The following is a 23,016-nucleotide window of genomic DNA, read 5'->3' as shown; positions in this document are numbered from 1 at the left end:
ATAAAAGACTCTGAACCAGACTCGGGCCGTTACACTGACAAAGCTAAACGTATAAATTGCGGTACTCGGTTGCTGACTATGATTGCTGACAGACATTTGGACCCATCGCTGTACTTCATGATGGAAGATGTTTGGTTTTATTTATAAGGTACTGGTCCACTGAAAATTCCCATTTGACGCCCCAAAAATCTGAAAATTGGCATTTGGTGCACAGTGTCAGGAACACAAATAGTGGGCCCAATTTTCTTCAATGAACTATGAATACCGCAATTTACCTGGAGATCTTTGAAAAGTTTTACAACCAACTAACACCAGAAGAAAAAATGGCCTGCTTTTCCAACAAGATGGGGAACATGCTGCACATCACAGAACTCACTGGCACAGGTTCATGAACTGTTTATGGAGGAGTGAACTGTTGTCAACTGTTATGGCCACGACGTTCCCCAGATTTGTCCACATGCAATTTTTATCTGTGGGGAAATCTAAAACAGAAAGTGTTCACTAACAATCCACATCCCCTGGATGAAATCAAGGAAAACATCACAAACCCTATCCGCAGCATCACTGCTGAAGAGCTACAAGCAACATCGGCCAACATAATCCAACCTGCCCAAAGATGCATAGACGTGAACAGGGAACACTTTCAGCATCTTCTGTGACTTGTGTATGATTAAAAAAAGCAATCCACTTGCTTGTTCATCTTGTCATACTATTGCTGTAGGTGGGTGTCATGGTCTTACCTCCTTGCTGTTCTCCTTCGTTTGACATGTGCTGGCGGCCATCTTGGTTTCTGGGTTTCTGGTAGCCTCCCACCCTGCGGCTCCTCCTTCCCACTGGGAGGAGCTGGATGCCTAGCTCATATATATAGGAGGTCTGTGGCTTCAGTTCCCTGCTTGGTCCTCCTGTGCTCACATGCTTCTAAGACTGCTGCTGCTTCTGGTTCCTGATCCTGGCTTCGTCTGACTACCCTGCTGATTCCTGATCCTGGCTTCGTCTGACTACCCTGTTGGTTCCTGATCCTGGCTTCATCTGACTACCCTTCTGGTTCCTGATCTCTGGTTTCGCAAGACCCTGCTTCGGTTTAGCCATCCGTTTGGACTTTTGCCTTACAGCTTTATTTTCAATAAAGCCTTCTTATTTCCACTCATCTCTTGTTGTACGTCTGGTTCATGGTTCCATGACATTAGGACCAAGCCATGAATTCTGACGGTACAGGGCCATCCTCGCTACCTACGCTGGTTGCCAGACTTGATCAGCAGGATCACCTGTTGGGTCGGTTCGCTGTGGCGTTGCAAACCCTGCTTGAACGCACGGCTCATTTAGCTTCCGTTGCCGATGGGTCGGTTGTCGCTCCTGGGCCCGCTCCTACTGCCGCTCCGGTTGTTGCGCCAGAGTCTACCCCGACACCTGTTGCTGCGCCTGCGGTGTTTCGGGGTATGACCGGTTCTGCCCCCCTTCCACAGCGCTTTGGGGGAGAGCCAACTCAGTGCCGAGGTTTCCTTAACCAGGTGGGCATTTACTTCGAGTTGCTGCCACATGCCTTTCCTACTGAGAGATCAAAGGTGGGCTTCTTGATCTCGCTGCTCTCGGACAAGGCCTTGGCCTGGGCCAGCCCTTTATGGGAGAACAACAATCCGGTGGTTGCCGAGTTTTCCGGTTTTGTTGCTTCTCTTCGGAAGGTATTCGATGTGCCGGCTCGTGCTGCCTCTGCTGCGAAGCTCCTTATGTCCATCAGACAGGGTTCACGATCCGTAGCTGAATACGCCATTGAGTTTCGTACCCTGGCAGCAGAGGTGGGCTGGAATAATGAGGCTCTGGTCGCTGCTTTCTCTCATGGTCTCTCGGATGCCTTGAAGGATGAGGTTGCAGCTAAGGACCTACCTGTGGAGCTCGAGTCTCTTATTTCTTTCCTGATTTTGATTGACACCAGACTCAGGGAGAGACCTTCCTTTCAGGAGAGCCTGCGGAGGCCTTCTAACAGATTGGCGCCTACGTTTGCTGTCCCACCCGTGCCTCCCTCTCCTCCCACGCCTCCTGGGGATGACTTGTCTGGGGGTGAACCCATGCAGCTGGGGTTTGCTCGCCTGTCCGAGGGGGAGAGGGTACTCCGGAGACGCGAGGGCCGATGCATGTACTGTGGTCTCGGTGGGCATTTTCGGTTGGCATGCCCGAACCGTCCGGGAAACGCTCGCACCTGAGATCCTGTCGGGGGCAGATCTTGGGTGGAGTCTCCTCGTCCCCGGTTTCCCGTGTTGACAAACCACTGATTACTGTTGTCCTCTCCTGGGTCGGGGGCTCGGTGATGACCCAGGCGTTGGTGGACTCTGGTGCTGGTGGTTTGTTCATTGATAGTGTGTTCGCTGCCGCCAATTCCATTCCTCTGCAGCCTCGAGGTTCCCCACTGGCTCTTGAGGCGATAGACGGCAGACCCCTTCTGCCGCCACACGTGACTCATGAGACCCTTCCAGTGGGGATGGCCATTGGTGCCGTTCACAGAGAGTCGGTCTGTTTCCAGGTTATTTCGTCTCCACACTACTCGGTGGTCTTGGGGTACCCCTGGCTCCAGAAACATAATCCGACTTTCGATTGGAAATCGGCCGAGATCCTCTCGTGGTCACCGCAGTGTGGGGCTAGTTGCATCCATGGGCCTGTCAAGTTGCTGTGTACTTCCTCGGACTCTCTGTTGCCTCCTGAATACGAGGAGTACCGGGATGTATTCGATAAGGTGCGTGCGGTTGCCCTACCTCCGCACCGCCCATACGATTGTGCCATAGAGTTACAATCTGGTGCCGTTCCTCCTCGTGGCAAAGTCTATCCACTGTCGGTAGCAGAGAATGAGGCCATGGAGGAGTACGTGAGGGAGGCGCTTTCACGCGGACACATTCGCAAATCCTCGTCCCCGGCAGGGGCTGGATTTTTCTTTGTGAAAAAGAAGGGCGGTGAGTTGAGGCCTTGCATCGATTACAGGGGTCTCAATCGCATCACGATCAAGAACGCTTACCCGATACCCTTGATTTCCGAGCTGTTCGATCGCCTCAAAGGGGCCACGGTCTTTACCAAACTCGACCTGAGGGCGGCATATAACCTGGTAAGGATCAAGGCGGGCGATGAGTGGAAGACCGCGTTTAACACCAGGAACGGTCATTATGAATCCTTGGTTATGCCCTTTGGGTTGTGCAATGCGCCCGCAGTCTTCCAGGAATTCATCAACCATGTTTTCCGTGACCTGTTGCAGCAGTGTGTGGTGGTCTATTTGAATGACATCTTGGTATATTCTGAATCCATGGAGGCCCACATTCTGGATGTCAGACGAGTGTTGCAACGGTTACGAGAGAACAAGCTGTTCGGTAAGCTTGAGAAATGCGAATTTCACCGATCCCAGGTAACCTTCTTAGGTTACATCATTTCCGCTGAGGGGTTCTCCATGGATCCTGAGAAGGTTTCGGCTGTCTTACAGTGGCCCCAGCCCAGTGGTCTTCGTGCCCTGCAGCGCTTTTTGGGTTTCGCCAATTATTATCGGAAGTTCATCAGGGACTTTTCCATGCTAGCCAAGCCTCTCACGGATCTGACCAGGAAGGGCAGTAATCCCCAGGTCTGGCCGCCCAAGGCCATCCGAGCTTTTGAGGCTCTAAAGTCCGCCTTTGTGTCGGCTCCGATTCTGTCGCATCCCAACCCTGGGTTGCCGTTTGTCCTCGAGGTGGACGCGTCTGAGACGGGAGTAGGCGCCCTCCTGTCTCAGCGTAGAACACCAGAGGGTCCTCTGCTTTCTTGTGGGTTTTACTCCCGGAAACTGTCTTCCGCGGAGTGCAACTATCAGATTGGTGACAGGGAGTTATTGGCCATCGTGCAGGCCCTTAAAGAATGGAGGCACTTGCTCGAGGGCTCGGTGGTTCCGGTTCTCATCCTGACGGACCACAAGAATCTGACCTACCTCTCTGAGGCCAAGAGATTGACACCACGTCAGGCCAGATGGGCTCTGTTTTTGTCACGTTTTAATTACGTGGTCTCCTACCTACCCGGTTCCAAGAACATCAGAGCGGATGCCTTATCACGGCAGTACTCCGAGCTGTCCGGGGAGGAGTCGATTTCGACTTCGGTCATACCTCCGAATCAGATCCTGGCCGCCATTCGCACCAGCCTGACCTCTCCCCTGGGTGAGCAGATTTTGGCGGCTCAATCTGGTGCTCCCTCTGGGAGACCCAACGGCAGGTGTTTTGTGCCTGAGGAGTTGCGCACTCGGTTGTTGCGAACCTACCATAACTCCAAGGCCGCGGGGCATCCTGGAAAGAATCAGCTGTCCTGGGCTGTTTCACGTCTGTTCTGGTGGCCTTCTCTACGTTCCGACATCGCCGCATATGTAGCGGCATGCTCCGTTTGTGCCCAGAGTAAGTCCCCTCGGCACCTTCCGTTGGGCCTTTTGCAACCCATAGCCACCGGGGAGCGTCCATGGTCACACCTGGGGATGGATTTCATTGTGGACCTCCCTGCATCCCGAGGCCATACGGTCATTCTCATGATAGTGGATCGGTTTTCCAAAATGTGCCACTGTGTACCTCTCAAGAAGTTACCCTCTGCACAAGAGTTGGCCTAGATTTTTGCCAGGGAGGTCTTCCGGTTGCACGGTTTGCCCAAGGAGATTGTGTCGGAGGTTCTGGCGTGCCTTTTGCTCCCAGGTTCTGGCGCGCCTTTTGCTCCCAGTTGGGGATTCATCTCTCTTTCTCATCGGCCTACCACCCTCAGTCCAATGGGGCCGCAGAACGATCCAATCAGGCCTTGGAGCAATTCCTTCGTTGCTATGTCTCCGATCACCAAGACAATTGGGTTGACCTCCTGCCTTGGGCTGAGTTTGCCAGGAACACGGCGGTGAACTCTTCCTCTGGGACGTCTCCCTTCATGGCCAATTATGGGTTCCAACCTGCCGTGTTACCGGAGGTATTCTCTCCCCAGGATATTCCGGCTGTGGAGGATCACCTTTCCGTCCTACGTGCTTCTTGGGTACAGATCCAGAGGTCCCTTGAGGTCTCTGCGCAGCGCCAGAGACTCCAGGCTGATCGCAGACGAGCGCCCGCTCCTTCCTACCAGGTCGGAGACCGCGTATGGTTGTCCACCCGCAACCTCAACCTTCGAGTGCCCACTCCCAAGCTGGCGCCTCGCTTTGTTGGGCCCTTCCGAGTGCTTCGCAGGGTAAACCCGGTAGCCTATGCCCTTGCGCTTCCTCCTGGCATGCGGATCTCCAACGTGTTTCATGTCTCCCTCTTGAAGCCACTGGTGTGTAATCGTTTCACTTCCTCGATTCCTCGGCCTCGTCCGGTCCAAGTGGGCAATCGTGAGGAGTATGAGGTGAGCAATATCCTGGACTCACGCCTGGTCCGCGGCCGGGTGCAGTTTTTGGTCCATTGGCGTGGTTATGGTCCAGAGGAGCGTTCCTGGGTTCCCTCCGCAGATGTCCATGCTCCTGCCTTGCTCCGAGCCTTCCACGCACGCTTCCCTCAGAAACCGTTCCTTACTCCGCGGAGGAGGGGCCCTTGAGGGGGAGGTACTGTCATGGTCTTACCTCCTTGCTGTTCTCCTTCGTTTGACATGTGCTGGCGGCCATCTTGGTTTCTGGGTTTCTGGTAGCCTCCCACCCTGCGGCTCCTCCTTCCCACTGGGAGGAGCTGGATGCCTAGCTCATATATATAGGAGGTCTGTGGCTTCAGTTCCCTGCTTGGTCCTCCTGTGCTCACATGCTTCTAAGACTGCTGCTGCTTCTGGTTCCTGATCCTGGCTCCGTCTGACTACCCTGCTGATTCCTGATCCTGGCTTCGTCTGACTACCCTGTTGGTTCCTGATCCTGGCTTCATCTGACTACCCTTCTGGTTCCTGATCTCTGGTTTCGCAAGACCCTGCTTCGGTTTAGCCATCCGTTTGGACTTTTGCCTTACAGCTTTATTTTCAATAAAGCCTTCTTATTTCCACTCATCTCTTGTTGTACGTCTGGTTCATGGTTCCATGACAGTGGGCTACTTTTTCGTGGGCCACCTTGTAGTAGTTCAGGATTTAAACATTGATGGTCTATCTTCAAGAGGTCATTAATATCTGTTCGGTGGGGGTCCAATTCCTCACATGCCCAATTACATGTCTGAAGAGGCAGACACTCGGCTGAGCTCTGTGTCCTCTTCCTTGACCAGTGACATCATGTCCATTGGTCACATTGCCTTTGTAAAGCTCAGTCCTATTCCCTTGAATGTTCCCTGCAATACCAAGCACAACCACTATACAATGCACAGTATTGTGCTTGGCATATTATTTTGTCTTAGTGGCACAGCCCCTTCGAGCAGCTGATCGGCTTGGGTGACAGGTGTTAGAACCCCACCTCTCTGATATTGCTGACTTTTAATTACTGCAATACCTCTTAAAGGTCCCTGATTCATGACTAGAGATGTTTTCAATTTATTTGAAGCATCAGATAGTCACAGCAGCAGGGCCGGCTCCAGGATCATGTGGGCCCTTGGGCGATAAAGTCTCAGTGGGCCCCCTTACAAAGTGATAACTCTCTGAGTACAGATAATACAGTAGATATCACCTGCAGTCCTATGTAACAGCATATATAACACAGTCATGGCTATCTGAGTACAGAAAAAGTAGTAGTGTTACCTGCAGTCCTATTTCAAACCACAGATAACACTAGTGTAGATCATGTGGTAGTGTTACCTGCGTCCTTAGTGTGCCTCCCTGTGCCTCTACCACGGACTCCATGCTGGCGGTGCTGAATCCTCTTCCATCTTCATCTTGCCCCGCACAGAATGTCCTGATGCAGCTGCGTCAAGACAAAGGGAACACTATGGGCATGGTGATGGTGACACATACACGGGGACAGACACACACACACACATGGGGACAGACACACACACACGGGGACAGACACACACAGGGACAGACACACACACGGGAACAGACACACACACACAGGGACAGACACATACATGGGGACAGACACACACACACACATGGGGACAGACACACACACACGGGGACAGACAGACTGACACACAGGGACAGACAGACTGACACACACATACAGGGACAGACAGACTGACACACACAGAGACAGACTGACACACACAGGGACAGACTGACACACACACACACAGGGACAGACAGACTGACACACACACAGGGACAGACTGACACACACACACAGGGACAGACAGACTGGCACACACAGGGACAGACAGACTGACACACACATACAGGGAGATCATGTGGTAGTGTTACCTGCGTCCTTAGTGTGCCTCCCTGTGCCTCTACCACGGACTCCATGCTGGCGGTGCTGAATCCTCTTCCATCTTCATCTTGCCCCGCACAGAATGTCCTGATGCAGCTGCGTCAAGACAAAGGGAACACTATGGGCATGGTGATGGTGACACATACACGGGGACAGACACACACACACACATGGGGACAGACACACACACACGGGGACAGACACACACAGGGACAGACACACACACGGGAACAGACACACACACACACAGGGACAGACACATACATGGGGACAGACACACACACACACATGGGGACAGACACACACACACGGGGACAGACAGACTGACACACAGGGACAGACAGACTGACACACACATACAGGGACAGACAGACTGACACACACAGAGACAGACTGACACACACAGGGACAGACTGACACACACACACACAGGGACAGACAGACTGACACACACACAGGGACAGACTGACACACACACACAGGGACAGACAGACTGGCACACACAGGGACAGACAGACTGACACACACATACAGGGACAGACAGACTGACACACACACACAGGGACAGACAGACTGACACACACACACAGGGACAGACAGACTGACACACAGAGGGACAGACTGACACACACACACACAGGGACAGACAGACTGACACACACAGGGACAGACTGACACACACACACAGGGACAGACAGACTGACACACACACACGGACAAACAGACTGACACACACACACAGACTGACAGACTGACACACACACACAGACAGACAGATACACACACACACACACACACAGGGACAGGCAGACAGACTGACACACACACACAGAGACAGACAGACACACACATGGCCCTCATAATACACCTGGATCTGTATGATAAACCCCCTTAATTGCACCAGATTCCACTCCACTTGAACGCCACTGCCCCTGAGTGCTCCACCTGCCCCCTCATATATGAGCTCCATATGCTTCCCCTCATGAAGTTCTGGTTCTCCAGCAGCACATCCTACCTCACTCTGCATCTTGCAGACACACACAGCCCCTCCTCCTTCCACAAGCTGCTGCTGCCGTCAGGGTTTGTCATGTGACTATGAAGGAGCATGTGACCAGTGATGTCATAGGATCGATCATCTACCGAAACTCCATCTACCCTGTTCTGAGTTCTGGGGCCGCTTACCCCAGCAGTGCACATGGCGAAAATTGTCTGCATTGCTGGGGTAAGCTGCCCTAGAATTCAAAACAGACAGGATACAGCTGCAGGAGTGAGCAGGCACAGTGGGCCCCCCCAGGAGCAGGGGGCCCCGGCACTTGCCCGGGTTTGCCGGGTGGTGGCGCCGGCCCTGCACAGCAGATTTCCCATCTTCAGCTCTTGTAGTATCAGTAGTATTTCTAGCAAGGACCTGAGTCTGAAAAGACATATCAGACTAAAATACAGTACATAGCTTTCTGATTTTATTGATTTTGTCACTTATATATGCCAGCTTTGAGCCATAGTTCACAGTGACTTACATGACAGCAGCTTTCTAGATACAATCACTAATACACTACTAGCATGCTATATCTAATATATTAAAATCCCTCTGTGCCTGCGATGTGTCCGTACGTGTGTGCCGATGTTGAATGCGCATGCGCTGCGCGCCGGCCAGTAGATATGCAGCGCACCACACAGCTGTCCGGACCTCTCACATCAGCAGCCAATACAAACATGGCACACCTCAGGCCTCCTGAACCACCCACAGCAACAGCGCGGTAATATCAAAGCCGCCCCACACGCAGCAGGTACCGCCAACAATTGCGCCGGCCGCCCACATCAGCATGTCGGTGACCAATGAAAACACGGCGCACCTCAGGGCACATGGATATTTATGCCAGCTGTTTGTCCCTACACTATGCCCGCTACAATAACGGGCACTAGAATTGGCTGGCGCGCAGAGCAGTCACTCCGGACGATCAACGCCGCCCCTCACATGCCGTCCGCACCGCCCTCACCCTGAGCGATGGCCACTCAACGCCATCCCACGCGCCGCCCACGCTGCCCATGGAACTCGGTGTGATAATTGCTCTGCTTGCCGGACAATTCTAGCTCCCGTTATTGTAACGGGCATAATGTCTAGTACTGTATATTTGCCAACATGACCCATGACTGCTGAGCATTATGTTGTACCCTGCTAAACACCAGCACACCGTACCTTGCATTGTTTACCAGTGTACATCATCTAAATCAATCTCAACATTCATCACAAGCTGCTTTTGTTCCGTGGGCTCTTGAAGAAACCTCCTTATTTCCTGCCCTCAGGTCTTTATATTGACTCATTCAGAATATTTTCAGAAACATCTGTGTCTCATTTTGTTTTGCCGCTTATAGGTTCTTTACCACATAAGATATTTGGAGGCCATGACAGCAGTTTGACAAGCTTACTTTACCCACATGGACGGTCGGAGAAGTATGATCCAAGCTGGCTCATTTCTGGGGATCAGAATTCATCTATAATTTGGAGAGACGTTTTCACAGGGGAAATATTTCACAAGTTCGTAATGCAGTCTGGTGCAATCTTGAAGTTGCTAGTCCCACCTAACGATTACAAAGTAAGGAGATAAAGTGTCAAGATGTCACACACATTAGAAAAATGTCAAAATCTGCTGATTTCAGCAGGACCAGCTAACATCACTGCTGCAGCCAGTTAAAGGGAATGTGTAATCAGCAAATTACCTTTTGTTTAAATTGTGTTTTTACATTTAACATATTTTAAAAGAATTTGATGTTTTACATTTTCCATGTCAACATCTATATTTAAACAAAACACATAATATCCTGCAGTTTTCTTACTGGTCACTAAGCCTAATAATAGGCGCCACTCCTTGGTACATACAGATCATTAGTTACCTGCTTTTCTGTCATTCTAATCCTGCCTGCAAGGATATCATCTCTGTGCATAGATAAGACAGGATCCACCATTTACAACAGGTGATTGTCAAATCTTATCTATTCTTCCCGTGTACAATGACCTCTGCACAGATCACAGAGCATGTCTAGAAGACTCTCCCATAGAAGTCACTGAGGTCCCCTCCTGACCATTGTGTCTATGGACCATGGGGCTGCTATAAAGCAATTTTCTTAATGCTTTCTAAATGCTGTTAAGAACAGCTCAGGCAAGATGGCCGCCCCCATAATCATGTTCAGGAAATAGAATAAATAAATCTGCTATTAGAAAATAAAAGCAGATAGTAAAAAAGGAGATGTGCTGCTATTACACAAAGACTGGTGGGAGGCAGAGGAGCTGCTGGATGCAGTGAAGGTCCATTGGGTGAGTAATTTTTTGTTGCTTTATCTCGGTCCCTTCTTTTGCCCACATTTTCCATAACTCACACAACCCCTTTAAGTTCCCACCCTTGCAGTAGGGTTATCCTGATGCTACTAATGCACCAGCAAAATGTGTCACCAATTCTTCTTAAGTTTAAAAGGCTGCTCTGATCTGAACAAGAGCAAGGGCGGAAATCCAGTGTGGTCACTAGAGATGAGCGAATTTCCGCTCATGAAATTTATTCACACTTCGTTTACTGGTAAAAGGTGAATTACGTTATGGATTCCGTTACCACGGACCATAACCAATTCTATGACGGAATGCATAACGGAATGCCTTTAGAGGCATTCCGTTATTCATTCCGTCATAATAGAAGTCTATGGGCTGAAAAAAGAATACCAAAAAATATGAAATTTCACTCATCTGTAGTGGTCACCTCTGGTAATTGGTCCTATAGTTAGGAAGCTGCCAGGACTCATTTACAAACAGCCGAAAAACTTTGTACATAGACCAGAGATAAGTCCATAACGAGGATTGCCCTATCTTTAATAGTAAACGAGTTATTTATTTTAATTTTTGCAGGTATTTCCCTTTAATTGAGTTATTGCAATACACAGAAAAGCCCCAAAGAGTTAAATGAGAGATTAAGCTCTGTTACATTTGTTTCTATAGTTCAGACCCCTGTCAACTTCAGTAAAGTGATATTCTGTTTTAATTATTGATTGATGCACTTTTGTTTTGGTACAGTTAAAAATAATTTAAAAAGACAGCTTTAGGTCAGCTAAACTTGACATTTAAAAAAGTGCCTGACCTTTTGAATAAAATACATAGAACTTTGACAGACAGTCAGCAGGCAGCACAAAAGTCTTCATCCTGCAGTGGGAAAAATCTACAATATGCACTTTTATGTCTCAGGGAACTGCACTGCTCTTTGCCATCCAAAGCAAGTAACTACATAATGGTGCTATCATATACACACGTACGCAGTATATAATATCAGGTGATATGACATTTCTGCTTATGTACATAAATGTTCATTGTGTCTGCTGTATTTCCACATTTAAAGTACAGTAAGTATTGGGGAACTGTGTGCACAGGAAAACATTTTAAACAATTGATAATGACTTTAATCTAGAAACACAGATACAGTCAGGTCCATAAATATTGGGACATCAACACAATTCTAACATTCTTGGCTCTATACACCACCACAATGGATTTGAAATGAAACGAGCAAGATGTGCTTTAACTGCAGACTGTCAGCTTTAATTTGAGGGTATTTTACATCCAAATCAGGTGAACGGTGTAGGAGTTACAACAGTTTGCATATGTGCCTCCCACTTGTTAAGGGACCAAAAGTAATGGGACAGTATAATAATCATAAATCAAACTTTCACTTTTTAATACTTGGTTGCAAATCCTTTGCAGTCAATTACAGCCTGATGTCTGGAAAGCATAGACATCACCAGACGCTGGGTTTCATCCCTGGTGGTGCTCTGCCAGGCCTCTACTGCAACGGTCTTCAGTTCCTGCTTGTTCTTGAGGCATTTTCCCTTCAGTTTTGTCTTCAGCAAGTGAAATGCATGCTCAATCGGATTCAGGTAAGGTGACTGACTCGGCCATTGCATAACATTCCACTTCTTTCCCTTAAAAAAACTCTTTGGTTGCTTTTGCAGTATGCTTTGGGTCATTGTCCATCTGCACTGTGAAGCACTGTCCAATGAGTTCTGAAGCATTTGGCTGAATATGAGCAGGTCATTTTGCCCGAAAAACTTCAGAATTCATCCTGCTGCTTTTGTCAGCAGTCACATCATCAATAAATACAAGAGAACCAGTTCCATTGGCAGCCATACATGCCCACGCCATGACCCTACCACCACCATGCTTCACTGATGAGGTGGTATGCTTAAGATCATGAACAGTTCCTTTCCTTCTCCATACTCTTCTCTTCCCATCACTCTGGTACAAGTTGATCTTGGTCTCATCTGTCCATGGGATGTTGTTCCAGAACTGTGAATTTTTTTTTTAGATGTGGTTTGGCAAACTCTAATCTGGCCTTCCTGTTTTTGAGGCTCACCAATGGTTTACATCTTGTGGTGAACCCTCTGTATTCACTCTGGTGAAGTCTTCCCTTGATTGTTGACTTTGACACACATACACCTACCTCTTGGAGAATGTTTGTGATCTGGCCAACTGTTGTCAAGGGTGTTTTCTTCACCAGGGAAATAATTCTCTGGTCATCCACCACAGTTGTTTTCTGTGGTCTTCCGGGTCTTTTGGTGTTCCTTCTTTTTAAGAATGTTCCAAACAGTTGTTTTGGCCATGCTTAATGTTTTTGCTATCTCTCTGATGGGTTTGTTGTGTTTTTTCAGCCTAATGATGGCTTGCTTCACTGATAGTGACAGCTCTTTGGATCTCATCTTGAGAGTTGACAGCAACAGATTCCAAATGCAATTAGCACACTTGAAATTAACTCTGGACCTTTTATCTGCTCATTGTAATTGGGATAATGAGGGAATAACACACAGCTGGCCACGGAACAGCAGAGAAGACAATTGTCCCATTACTTTTGGTCCCTTAACAAGTGGGAGGCACATATGCAAACTGTTGTATTTCCTACACCGTTCACCTGATTTGGATGTAAATACCCTCAAATTAAAGCTGACAGTCTGCACTTAAAGCACATCTTGTTTGTCTCATTTCAAATCCATTGTGGTGGTGTATAGAGCCAAAAATGTTAGAATTATGTCGATGTCCCAATATTTATGGACCTGACTGTATATTAGCATTCTACCTCAACATAGGAGCGTTATTTACTGTAAAAGCAGTGAGACTATGGAGCACTCTGCATGTGATAATGAACTCATTAAAAGAGTTCAAGGGGGGCCTGGATGTATTTCTGGAGTGTAATAATATTACAGGTTAGGGGGAATTCACATTGTCGTGTCCGTTATAACATTCCTTTCTAATGCGATTAAAACGAAAGATAATAGAATAGTTATAACAGAACACTTTAAAAATAATTCTGTTTCAATCCGTCCTAATAGGGTTGAATAGACAAGAAAAATGGAGCAATCCCTCGTGGTACCGTTATTTTGGACAGAAACAAAAGTCCTGTCTGCAGGAAATGTGATATGTCCTCTTGGATTTCTAGGATCTTGATACTTGTCCTTAAAGGGGTTGTCTCACTTCAGTAAATCGCATTTATCATGCCTCTTACTAATGTATTGTGGTTGTCCATATTGCTTCCTTTGCTGGCTGGATTCGTTTTGCCATCACATTAAACACTGCTCGTTTCCATGGTTACAGACCACCCTGCAATCCATCAGCGATGGTCGCGCTTGCACTCTATACGAAAAAGTGTCAGCCTCTCTGGTGGCCGGGATCATGGGAGCGCACATAGGCTAGTGCTTTTTTCTGTATTGTGCAAGCACGACAACCACTGATGGATTGTAGGGTGGTCTGTAACCATGGAAACGAGCAGTGTATAATGTGATGGATCCAGACAGCAAAGGAAGAAATATTGACAATAACAATATATTAGTATTAACTTTCTCTACATGATAAATGCCACTTACTGGAGTGAGACAACCCCTTTAAATTAGAATGCTGATTTAGTCAATTACTATTTGGTGTCTTTCTATTATGAATGATATCATTTACTGTATAAGTGGTTAGCTATACCCAGAGAAGTATTATTACCTGTCCAAATTGGATAATGGTCCATGATCAATCAACACAGACACAGAGGGGAATTTATTGTGGCCCCTAAACCTTAAAACTGACATAAAAAAGCTGGTGTAGATTTGATTTTATGGAGGATAATACATTTATTAAAAGGCCTGAGTCATTCACTAGAATGGAAGTCCTAAAACCTGTGTTCCTCCTAACTGCAGACAAGCAATGAGGAAGAACAGGAGGTTCAGGACCTCCATTCTAGCAATCAATCAGTTCCCAATTGGGGGGGGGGGGGGGTAAAGTGATGAGCCTTTTACCAGGCACCATACATTTTTTTTCAAAGGACAACCCAACTAGACACTACGTTATCTAAAGTAATAAGTAATGAAATGAACTACCCTACTACTCTCCCTACTCCTAAATTGAAGTCCTGTAGATGATTGCTGAGCTACTTACACTTTACAGCCATAGCCTGTCATTTATCTTCTCTTTTCTGTTGACAGGTGAAATTGTTCCAGAGCATCTACTGTGTGTGTAGTGATAATTCAGTGGCAATACTGAACCTCCAGGAAAAAGCCTGCTTTTTCCATGCTAGAAAACATCTATTTCCAGTAAAATCTCTAAAATGGCATCCAGTGGAAGAAGTCCTAGTTGTTGGTTGTGAAGATGGTTCCGTATATGTATGGGAGATTGAATCAGGTACTGTCATGATTTAAAAGTTTCATAAAATACATTACATGGCTGTTTCATTTCGTGTTGTGTAAGTTGCTATGTGAGGTATCCATGGATCGGACTTGTTTTTCCCGCTCTCACACCCTATGTGCATCAATGATATTTGGGCACCCATGACCCTTTCATCAGTTAACTAGTTGCCTTCCTTGGACTACTTTAGGTATGTCCAAATCACTGCATACTGGGAGCACCTCCAAACCTATCATTGTGCAGATGCTCTGAATTCAGGAGGGCATGTGAGGTCACTGTCCGAGTACACGAGTACCTGATTCTCATAGCTTTAATTACTGCTGAAAGCTGATTATGTATCTGACCAGCGGCAAAAAAGAGGCCTTCAGGGAAAATTTCCCTTCAAAGTCTATGGCCAATCCGCCCCTGGTGGGAAACTATGGGTGACTGCTATGTTTTGCATATAGAATTGCATCTGTTGGTGGTATATGCTGAAGTGTAGGTTGGAAAATCCTCTGGAAGAATTCAAAACACAGTGTGAAGGCTCCCTAAGAATACCAATAACTGGGTGCTACCATTCCCCTGTGTCCAAGTTCTGTCCGTTGTTAAAGTAGTGTATCATAAGTCAAAAATTCTCTGCAAGTCATCTACCACCATAAAGTCAAATTATTATACAGCATTTCTCATACTGTTACTGACTTTAGGGCCAACAGAGTGGGCTCTGATCTCGAATTAGGAACGTTCATTCCTGATCATTGCCCGTCCATTTTTTTATGCAGCCATGATCGGTAATATATAGGGATGAACAATCATAACTACAGATTATTGCTGCCACATGAAAAATGCGATCAGTCTGTTCATTGATCAATCGGCGGCATCTTTAAACGGGACAGTTACCGAGAACTGGCATCCACAGAAATGTTTGTTCCCAATAATTGTCTCGATCGGTTTCCTGTTGTACCAGTTTTCTGCAGTCCGGTAAAAATCACACTAAAGTCTATGTCTCTGAAGTCAAGTAATTTTGCACATACAATTGAAACCAGAAATTTACATACACTATATAAAAAGACACATATGCATGTTTTTCTCAATATCTGACATGAAATCAGAATAAACCTTTCCTATTTTTGGTCAATTATTCTGCCAAATGCCAGATTAATGAGAGAGAGAGAGAATGTTTTAAGGCATCTTTATTACTTTCTGCAAAGTCAAAGGTTTACATACATTTCATGAATATTTGGTACCACTGCCATTAAACTGTATGACTTGGGTCAAATGTTTTGAGTATCCTTCCACAAGCTTCTCACAATAGTTGGTCAGAAATTGGGCCCCTTCCTCCTGATGAAACTGTTGTAACTGAGCCATGTTTGGCCTATCAGCATGGCAAGTCTTCTAGATATCATGATTTGGCCCTCATCAAAGTTGTTCAGATCCTCTTGCTTGACCATGTTTCCTGCCTCCAACTCTTTAACTTGAACTACTGATGGCTAACATATCCCATCCCTTGAAAGGTGCCATTGTAACGAAATAATCAATGTTATTCACTTGACTTGTAAGTGGTTTTAATGTTGTGGCTGATCAATGCCCATTGTCATGACTGAAATAATATGGGAGCTAATACTTGAGAAGACAGATTGACATATAGAGATTGATTTAAATGTCCACATTGTAAGTGACTTCTCCGCACTTCCTATTGAATATACTGCATATTATACACTCATCGTCTATTAGACAAATCTATATTTTCTTGTTTGTATTGTCTTCTAGTGCTTCTTTTGTATCGTCGTCTAATGAATAGTTTCTCATGACACAAGGAGAACATTAGATTTCTGCATCTGGTTCAATATTGATCTGCATAAGTATATTTATATAGATAGATATTCATAGCGCATTGGTCTAATATTCATTTTCAACGACCATGAAATTCAGGATCAATGTTCAGGTTAAATAAAAATGTATAAAGAATATAAATTTATCTTCCAATTTGCTTGGATCATGGAGAACACCGTCTTGTAGTTGTCATAAGCAGTCGCTGTCAGTTGCTGTGCTTGACCTTTGCAGTTAGTGATTGTGTCTGTCTTTTGGATGCTTCTCTCTACCGTACCTATTCTTTTAGCGTAATTGTTTGTTTGTTCAGTGACAATGAGTGGCAGATGGAGTCGGTAAAGATGAGTACTGTACTTTCAAGAATGAGTTTTAATTTAATTGGTTTTGAGATACATAGGGAATGAATGAAACCAAACTTCCATCAGCTACATGTCTATTCTAGATCTATTCAAATCACAGGAAATTGCCTTCATCTCTATACATCCCATTATATGTTACAGCGACTGTCTGCATGCAACCATTGCCTCTAACGTATTTGGTTTCTACTGTGTGAACTGTCTGGTAGTATTTCTACAGTATTCACTATATTACTTAAAGTGAACCTGATCTTTTGAAGAATTTTATTAAAAATTATTCTAAATGGCATATAATTACTTTTTATAATACACTTTTTATCTTTCCCCTGTTTTACTTAGAAAATAGGTACCTGGAGCTCAGGTGTCTTTAGCGCTTTGGAAACCCATGCACTTGTACAGCGCTGACATGTAAGTGGATTCCACTGTGGGGCTACAGTTAGTGCTGTACTGGCAGGTGCACACATTACTGCTCCTGTCGGGCCAGCTTTGCTCTGCAAAATTCTGGCATAGCACATCCGATGTTCTATGCCAGGTTTTAGCAGAGTGGGCACAGTTACTGTAGGAGCAGCAATGTTCTATGCAGACCTCCTACCTGTACCCACTCCGCTGGTCTCCCCCAGTGTGCTATACAAAGCTTTTGGTAGAGTGAACGGATACAGGCAGGAGCTCTGCATAGCACATCACTGCTCCAGCCTGTGCCCACTCTGTTAAAGCCTTGCATAGCACATTGGATGTGCTATGCATGGCTTCAGAAAAGCAGACCTGGCACCACAGCAGCAGTGATGTGTGCTTTTGCCTTTACAGGGATTGAATCCATACACTTCTGAAATGTCAGCACTGTACAAGTGTATAAGATTCCAAAGCGCTATACATACCTGAACATCAGGTTCTTATTAGGTCACTAGGTCAGTCTCACCCTTAACCCTTCCGCACCTCTGCCATATATGTATGGCATATATGGCCAGGGTAAATGGAAAACAGATTAACAATCCATGTGACAAATCATCCATGCTGTAGCATAGTTAGACATGAGACATAGTTAGATTTGGAATTCTGGGTCCCGAGAAAGGCTGGGTAACACATTATGCGGAACTGTAATAGAGACTGCTAAATACTAAGTCTACCTAAATAAATCCTTCTCATTATACCCAAATAGTGCCATAGCTAGGCAGATTTGCCTTTCAAGTTCATGAGAAAGTTGGGTTAATACCACATAGAATATTAAATCTACCAAGACAAGTCCCCCAATTCCTAAATAGTGCAATATATAGGAAAATTTGCCTTTCAGGGTGCTGGGAAAGCTGAGTTACCACAGTGTGGAACTGGAATAAATTGTAGAATACTAAATCTACCAAAACAGCCCCCTCCCCCCAACAACTGCTAAATAGTTCTAGAAAGTAATAGAAAGCTAGGTTACCACCATGTGGAACTGTAATAGACTGCAAACTACCAAATATACCAATATCAATCCTAAATAATGCCATAGATAGGCAAATGTGCTTTTCAGGGTACTGGGAAATCTGGGCTACAAGCATTTGGAGCTCTAATAAAGACTGCAGAATACTATATCTACCAAGATAAATCCCCCTCCTCACTCATACATAGTGCCATAGTTAGACAGATTTGCATTTCAGGATCCTGGGAAAACTGGGTCATAACTATGTGGAACTGTAATATACTGCAGAATAATAAATCCACCAAGAAACTGTAAATACCCTCTCCCCACCCAAATATACAGTATTATAACCCAGACATAGTCAGTGCAGTTTTTCAGGTGGCATTAATTCCTGTCATTTTATGGAAACACTACTTCCATTTTTTTTTTATAGTTCTTCTATAATGGGTGGTTTTGTGATTATAATTTATTTATTTCTATTATAAAATTCTACTTCTGCTTTTTTCCTATTAAAAAAAGAAAAAGCAACCATACAATGTACTGTTATAGAGAGAGATGTATCTGTAGAAGCTAGTACATTGGCAAATATTATACATGGGAAAATATTATTGAGGTATTTAGTCAGAGAAAATCCTCCAATTAAAAGTAGTGAGCTCTGTAGGCTACTGGTTAAAGCATCCAAGAAGGAAGGTCCTGGGTTCAAGACCAGGCAGTAAAAATGTAAAACATTCACTTGACTGGGTCCGCAATCCGGAGCTGCGGTGGTAACGAAGGCACAGAACCCCACGGAAGCACTATGGACTGTTTCCATAGTGTTTCTGTCCATGCCTCCGCACCACAAAAATTAGAACATGTTCTATTTTTCTTGCGGTGCAGAGGGATCACGGACCCATTCAAGTTGAATGGGTCTCGATCCGACCCGGCCTCCGCACAGATGTTGCAGTCCCCAATGCACGGAATGGCAACGCAATAGCTGTGTGCATGAGGCCTTATACTGTGAATGCACTAACTGAAAAAAAATCTAAATAGCCGATATTTTTTTTGTCACTTCACCTCCCCCAAAATAGTATAAAACTGATTTTTAAAAAATCATACACAGCAAAAAAAATGTGTCAATAAAAACTACAGCTCTCCCTGCAAAAAATAAGCCCCCACACAGCATTGTAAACCTAACTATAAAAAGTTATGGGAGTCAGAATACGGCGATGCAAAGAAAAAAGTAAAACCATAAAAATGTGGTATGCTGTAATTGTACTGACCCTGAGAATGAAATGCATTTGTTTCCATTTCCACTCCATTATTTTTTTTTTTTTACTGCACTCACTGCATTGTATGCATTGTATGCAATAATAAATGGCTTTAGAAAGTACAACTTGTCTCACAAATAACAAGCCCTCATACGTACCAGGGGCGGACTGACAACTCATGGGGCCATCGGGAAATAGGAGATTATGGGGCCCCTGTGTCCCACCCTACCACACACAGCCCCACCCACATATTACACCGCCCACATCACCTACACTTGGTACAGAATTTCTCTTTACCATCCCCCCACCTTCTCCAACCACCCAGCACCCTTACATAAAACAAGTAATATATATATATATAATATAGCTTACAGTTAATTACTGTAAATACTTACAGTTCTGAAGACTCCAGCGGCTCAGGATCAGTGCTCTGGGCAGGGGGCAGCTGGGCTCAGGGCTGGAAGTGGGCACCGCTCTGCAGTTCAGGAGACCTATAAGACTCACCTAGGTTTTAGAGGGGGACAATAAGAAAAAATATATTTTTCATTACACCTCAGGTCAGACCCCCAATCAGACCCCCAATCAGACCCCCAAAGTTAATCAGACCTCAGCTGACAGCCCCAATCAGACTCCCAATGTAAATAAGACCCCAATAAGACCTCAGCTCAGACTCCAATGTAAATTACCCCCAATCAGACCTCAGATGAGAGCCCCATGCCTCTCATCAGCCCCCATTATAAGCCCTTATGCCTCTCATCAGCCCCCATTATGCTTCTCAGCCAGCCCCCATTATGCCTCTCAGTCCCCAGATTATGTGCCCCTCACTGTAGATATGCCCAGATATGTGCCCCCTAACGGTAGTTATGAAAGTTTATTTGCCTCCTCAAAGTAGTTATGCCAGATGATGTGCCTCTCACAGTAGATATGCCCAAATATGTGCCCCCTCACGATAGTTATGCCAGATTATGTGCCTCCTCACAGTAGTTACGCCAGATGATGTGCCTCCCTCACAGTAGTTATGCCAGATATGTGCCGCCTCACAGTAGATATGCCCAGATATGTGCCCCCTTACAGTAGTTGTCAGATTATGTGCCCCCTTACAGAAGTTATGCCAGATTATGTGCCTGTTCACAGTAGATATGCCCAGATATGTGCCCTCTCACAATGGTTATGGCCAAATATGGTTATGGCCAGATCTGTGCCCCCTCACAGTAGTTATGCCAGATCTGTGCCCCTTCACAGTAGTTATGCCAGATATGTGCCCCCTCGCAGTAGTTATGCTAGATATATGCCCCCTCTAGTACTTATGCCAGATATGTGCCCCCTCAAATTAGTTATGCCCACAGCCCCCTCACAGTAGTTGTTGTCCCCAGTCTGCAGCTTTATAAAAACAAACAAAAACAAACACATACTTTTCTTTTTTCCTGATGACGCGCTCCCACACTCACATCGCACTGCTGGCTGTGCTGGAGGCCATTTACCAGGCTTTCAGCGCTCCTCCCACAGCCAGCAGTGCGATGTGTGGCCAGCAGGGTGAGCGCTCAGAAAAAAGTGAAGCAGGGAGCGGAGAGCGCTCCCTGCTTCGCTATGGAAACAACAGCCCGGCATTGACAAGAACTGCTGGGTGTGTGAGTGCGCACCGCGCATCCCCCCATTGCCTCTGCGTCAACACCCCCCCCCTTTCCTTGCCTCATATTATAGATGTTTGAGGAGCGCTTCATTACATGTGAGTGCAGACCCCCACGGGTCCTCGGTCCATGCCCGAATGGTCAGTCCGCCCCTGCATACATCTGTGTATTATTCCTGATAGAAGCTTATGAATAAAAGTGCTACCTGTTGAGGATGTGTTCTTTACAGCCTCATACTGCGCAGTAGGAATAATAGAGGAATACTGCAACACAGACTAATAACAATAGATTCCACAGAATTGTCATTTCATGTGGAATACTGAATCAGACATGTCAGGAGTGGTGACAGCCAAGTCCTCTTCAAAGTTTTCCATGGTAATGGACCTCACTACATCTTTTTCCATCATTTCTGTCTACCACAATACCCATGTCCTACTGGACCTTCTGCCGATAATCTAAACTCCCACAACCACCCCCGAGACTTTTCTCTTGCTACATCAGTTCTCTGGAAGGCATGACCCCAGACAAGTTGTCATTGTCTGATCATTTCGGCTGAATGGCTGTATATGCCCAATGTGTGTAATGCTGCCTTCGCCTTATTTTTTTTTTTCATGTTGAGACATTTGGTCAGTTTTCTGCTATTTTATTTCACAAAAAAAAAAAAAAAAGCAGCAAAGGAGAAAAATAAAGGTTTCCAAAACGAAAAGTTTTTTCTCTTCATTGTCCTATGATCATATCTGCTTTTGGTGAAAAAATACAAATGAATAAATGCGACCTACAACCCTCCACAGATGTGCAAAGAAAAAGAGCTAAAAATAAATCAGAGATCGTGACTTTTTTATCTTATGTTCAGCATGTTGGAGCAAATTGAATGCAGTTTTTAATTATGGGGAACTAGTACTCTTCATACAATGTCTTCCCGTGAGTGATATCCTATGTATGACCCGCGTAAGACCATAGTTCAAGGTTAGGTTGAATTATGCTCTATAGTCATCACTGGTCTTCTAATAGCATGTCGTAACGTTTCGTATTACAGTGGTCAGTTTGGCCGGTCGTCTGTTTGTGGTCTATCCCTTTGTTTCTATCAGCCTTTGTCTTTCAGACAGCAATGGTCATCAGTCAGAATTACATTTGAGTGGGATGTAGCCCTCAACTGATATATTCTGTAGAGGTTTTCAGCTGCTGGAGGCTGGGACGTTGCCGGGGTCAGGGTCACAGTGGTCAGTTGCACATTTTTTAAATGCACTCAGTTTACCCTTAAGGCTTATATGTGCGCAAAGCTTTCTTACCAGCTTGTGAATGTGGCCTATAACTGTAACCCTTGCCATACGGCTACATTTATTGCACATCCTTTGTTACATTAGTAATTGAATCTTGCACATCTGTGCTGCAATGGAAGGGGGGGGAAATGCATTCAATTCCATATGCTTTTGTCAGTGTTGCCACACGTCTTCTAGACGTAGTACAATGCCATGAATTGGGTACCACTAATCTATGTAATGCTTTTCTAATTGTAACGCATTGATTTATTTTCATGTTTAATGTCTCGTTATGGAATGATCAAACTGGAGATAATAAATCCTCTCATATTTTTTCAATATTTCCATCGAATAATACAAAAATAATCTG

General features: G+C 45.7%; 1 protein-coding gene across 1 annotated transcript in view; it reads left to right on the top strand.

The window, feature by feature from the left end:
- Positions 1-23,016, top strand: part of WDR72 (WD repeat domain 72) — a 255,749-nt gene that overhangs the window by 89,163 nt on the left and 143,570 nt on the right. The window contains exons 12-13 of the mRNA XM_044277077.1: positions 9,638-9,858; positions 14,756-14,951. Of these exons, the coding sequence (XP_044133012.1) occupies positions 9,638-9,858; positions 14,756-14,951 (417 nt within the window). The remainder of the gene's footprint in view (positions 1-9,637; positions 9,859-14,755; positions 14,952-23,016) is intronic.

Source organism: Bufo gargarizans, chromosome 2, assembly GCF_014858855.1.
Source record: "Bufo gargarizans isolate SCDJY-AF-19 chromosome 2, ASM1485885v1, whole genome shotgun sequence".
NCBI classification, from domain to species: Eukaryota; Metazoa; Chordata; class Amphibia; order Anura; family Bufonidae; genus Bufo; species Bufo gargarizans.
This window is presented reverse-complemented; position numbering and strand designations above follow the sequence as displayed.